This window comes from Carya illinoinensis, chromosome 15 (assembly GCF_018687715.1).
Source record: "Carya illinoinensis cultivar Pawnee chromosome 15, C.illinoinensisPawnee_v1, whole genome shotgun sequence".
Lineage (NCBI taxonomy): Eukaryota > Viridiplantae > Streptophyta > Magnoliopsida > Fagales > Juglandaceae > Carya > Carya illinoinensis.
In genome coordinates, this window is record NC_056766.1 from 23364734 (window position 1) to 23366687 (window position 1954).

A 1954-nucleotide genomic window follows, 5' to 3' on the forward strand; every position below is an offset into this window, starting at 1 on the left:
CTTCTTCTTGAGTATTCCCATCTGCATCTTATTGGTTGCCTCCACCTTCCTGTTGGACTGGGGATGTCCCGGGTACAAGTAGTGGAATTTGATACCCATTTTCCAGCACCAATCTTGGTAGTGGTCAAAGTCAAGTTGCCTCCCATTATCTAATATGATGATGCGGGGGATGCTGAATCTACAAATGGCTATCTTCCATAGAAAACATGTGATGTTGCTTTCTGTGATTGTTGCTAACGCCTCAATCTCTACTCACATGGTGAACTAATCTACCGCCACCACTACAAATCTTACTCCTCCTTTGCTTGAGTAAGGGGTCCTTCCAGGTTGATTCCCCATTGCGAAGGGCTATGGCAATGTGATCGATGTCAGTTCATTTGGTAGGTGATGAGACATTCTGGAGTACTTTTGGCATTTCTTGTACTTCCGCACGTACTCCTTAGAATCCTCAAGGGCGCGCTGCAAGCAATTCCCTGCTCTCATCACTTTGTTTTCTAGCACCTGCCCTCCTAAGTGGTCACCACATATTCTCTCATGCACTCCTGCTAGCACGAATTGGGCTTCTTTGAATGGGATGCACCTCAAGAGTGGTGTGGAGTATCGCATTCGATACAGGATGCCTTTGACTATAGTGTAACGCGCTGCTGTGTTCTTGATCTTCCTGGCTTCCCACGTATCATCGTGTACCTCGTTGGCATCTATGTATTTGATAATATCCAACGCCCACCCTGGGGCTCCCGGTTTGACTTCCACTACCTCAATCCCCATGGTAGGTATCTCAACGGTCTCAATTACCATTCACTCTAGTAGGAGAGAATTTTCTTGCCTGGATGTTGCTCGTGTTAACTTGTCCACCTTTTGATTCTGGACCCTTGGAACTTGCTGAATTTGGAAGTATCTTAAGTGGGTGCGCTCAACCTCTATTAGTGTTAGATACTTTTTCAATTTTTCACTCTTCACTGCGAATTCTCCCCATACTTGGCTGACCACTACCTGGAAGTCAGCTCGTACCTCTACTTCCTCAGTGCCCAAAGACTTGGCAATTGTTAGGCCAAAGAACAATGCCTTGTTGTTCATAGTTTTGAACGCCACTTTAATGGCGTAATCATGTTCTTCACCTTTGTCTGTAACAATATGTACCTCCACTCTCTCTCTAGTCTGGCAAGCCGATGAATTCTGTAATAAAATCTACCAACACTTGCCATTTGACCAAATTCCAAGGTACATACTCGATGTTGAATTTGCTCAACTCCACGACCTAGTTTGTGAGGCAGCTTGAGGCGTCAGGTCTTTGTAGGATCTTCTTCAGGGTGTCTTGGTGAGAACCTTTATTGGGTGAACTCTATATAAAGTAGCACAACCAATAGAAATAAAGACAAAAACTAAAAGAACTGTTTGTCAATATTGAATGAAAAGTTTGTACATTGAATCCCTATACATGAAGTCACACTTGTCAAAATTAAAAGCAAGAAAAGTCATATTTATAACCAAATGGTGACAAAATTTGTATAGTGGTCCAGTGGTTGTCGTCTGTAATTCCTAATAAGGTATGCATGGCTTCAGACTATGAGGACTGCCAAGTTATTGTTTCTTCTTGTCATGGTTGTTTTATTTTATTTTAGAAAAGGTTCCCTAAGCTTTGTGAATAAGAGGTGAATAGATTTTTATGATAAAGGCCCTTAGTGAATTTTTACTTTTGAACCTTGGGGATTCTTAGATTAAAAGGCTTTGAGGAGATGAGATGAGATGAAGAGAAGCCCAATAGGACTTATATGGGTTTCGACCATGCTAGGGAAGGAAGGCCCAAAATATCTTCCAAGCATGTGGTAGGCGCCACATGGCTATTGAGAGACTATTTGGTCATGTGGGTGAGAAACCTAGGAAAAAAGGAAGGTGAGAAACTTGTCCTACATGCAAGAGGTTCTAGAAGGTTGAGTGGAAGATGGTGTCACCT

General features: G+C 42.6%; 1 protein-coding gene across 1 annotated transcript; it reads right to left on the bottom strand.

Moving 5' to 3' along the window:
- Positions 1-348: 348 nt before the first annotated feature.
- Positions 349-798, bottom strand: LOC122296752. The gene has a single exon (XM_043106549.1). The coding sequence runs from the start codon at positions 796-798 to the stop codon at positions 349-351; it is 450 nt and encodes a 149-aa protein (XP_042962483.1).
- Positions 799-1954: the final 1156 nt, after the last annotated feature.

Bases quoted from the DNA above. Each gene is read 5' to 3' on its own strand.
- LOC122296752 (XM_043106549.1), bottom strand. From the start codon at position 798: ATGGTAATTGAGACCGTTGAGATACCTACCATGGGGATTGAGGTAGTG.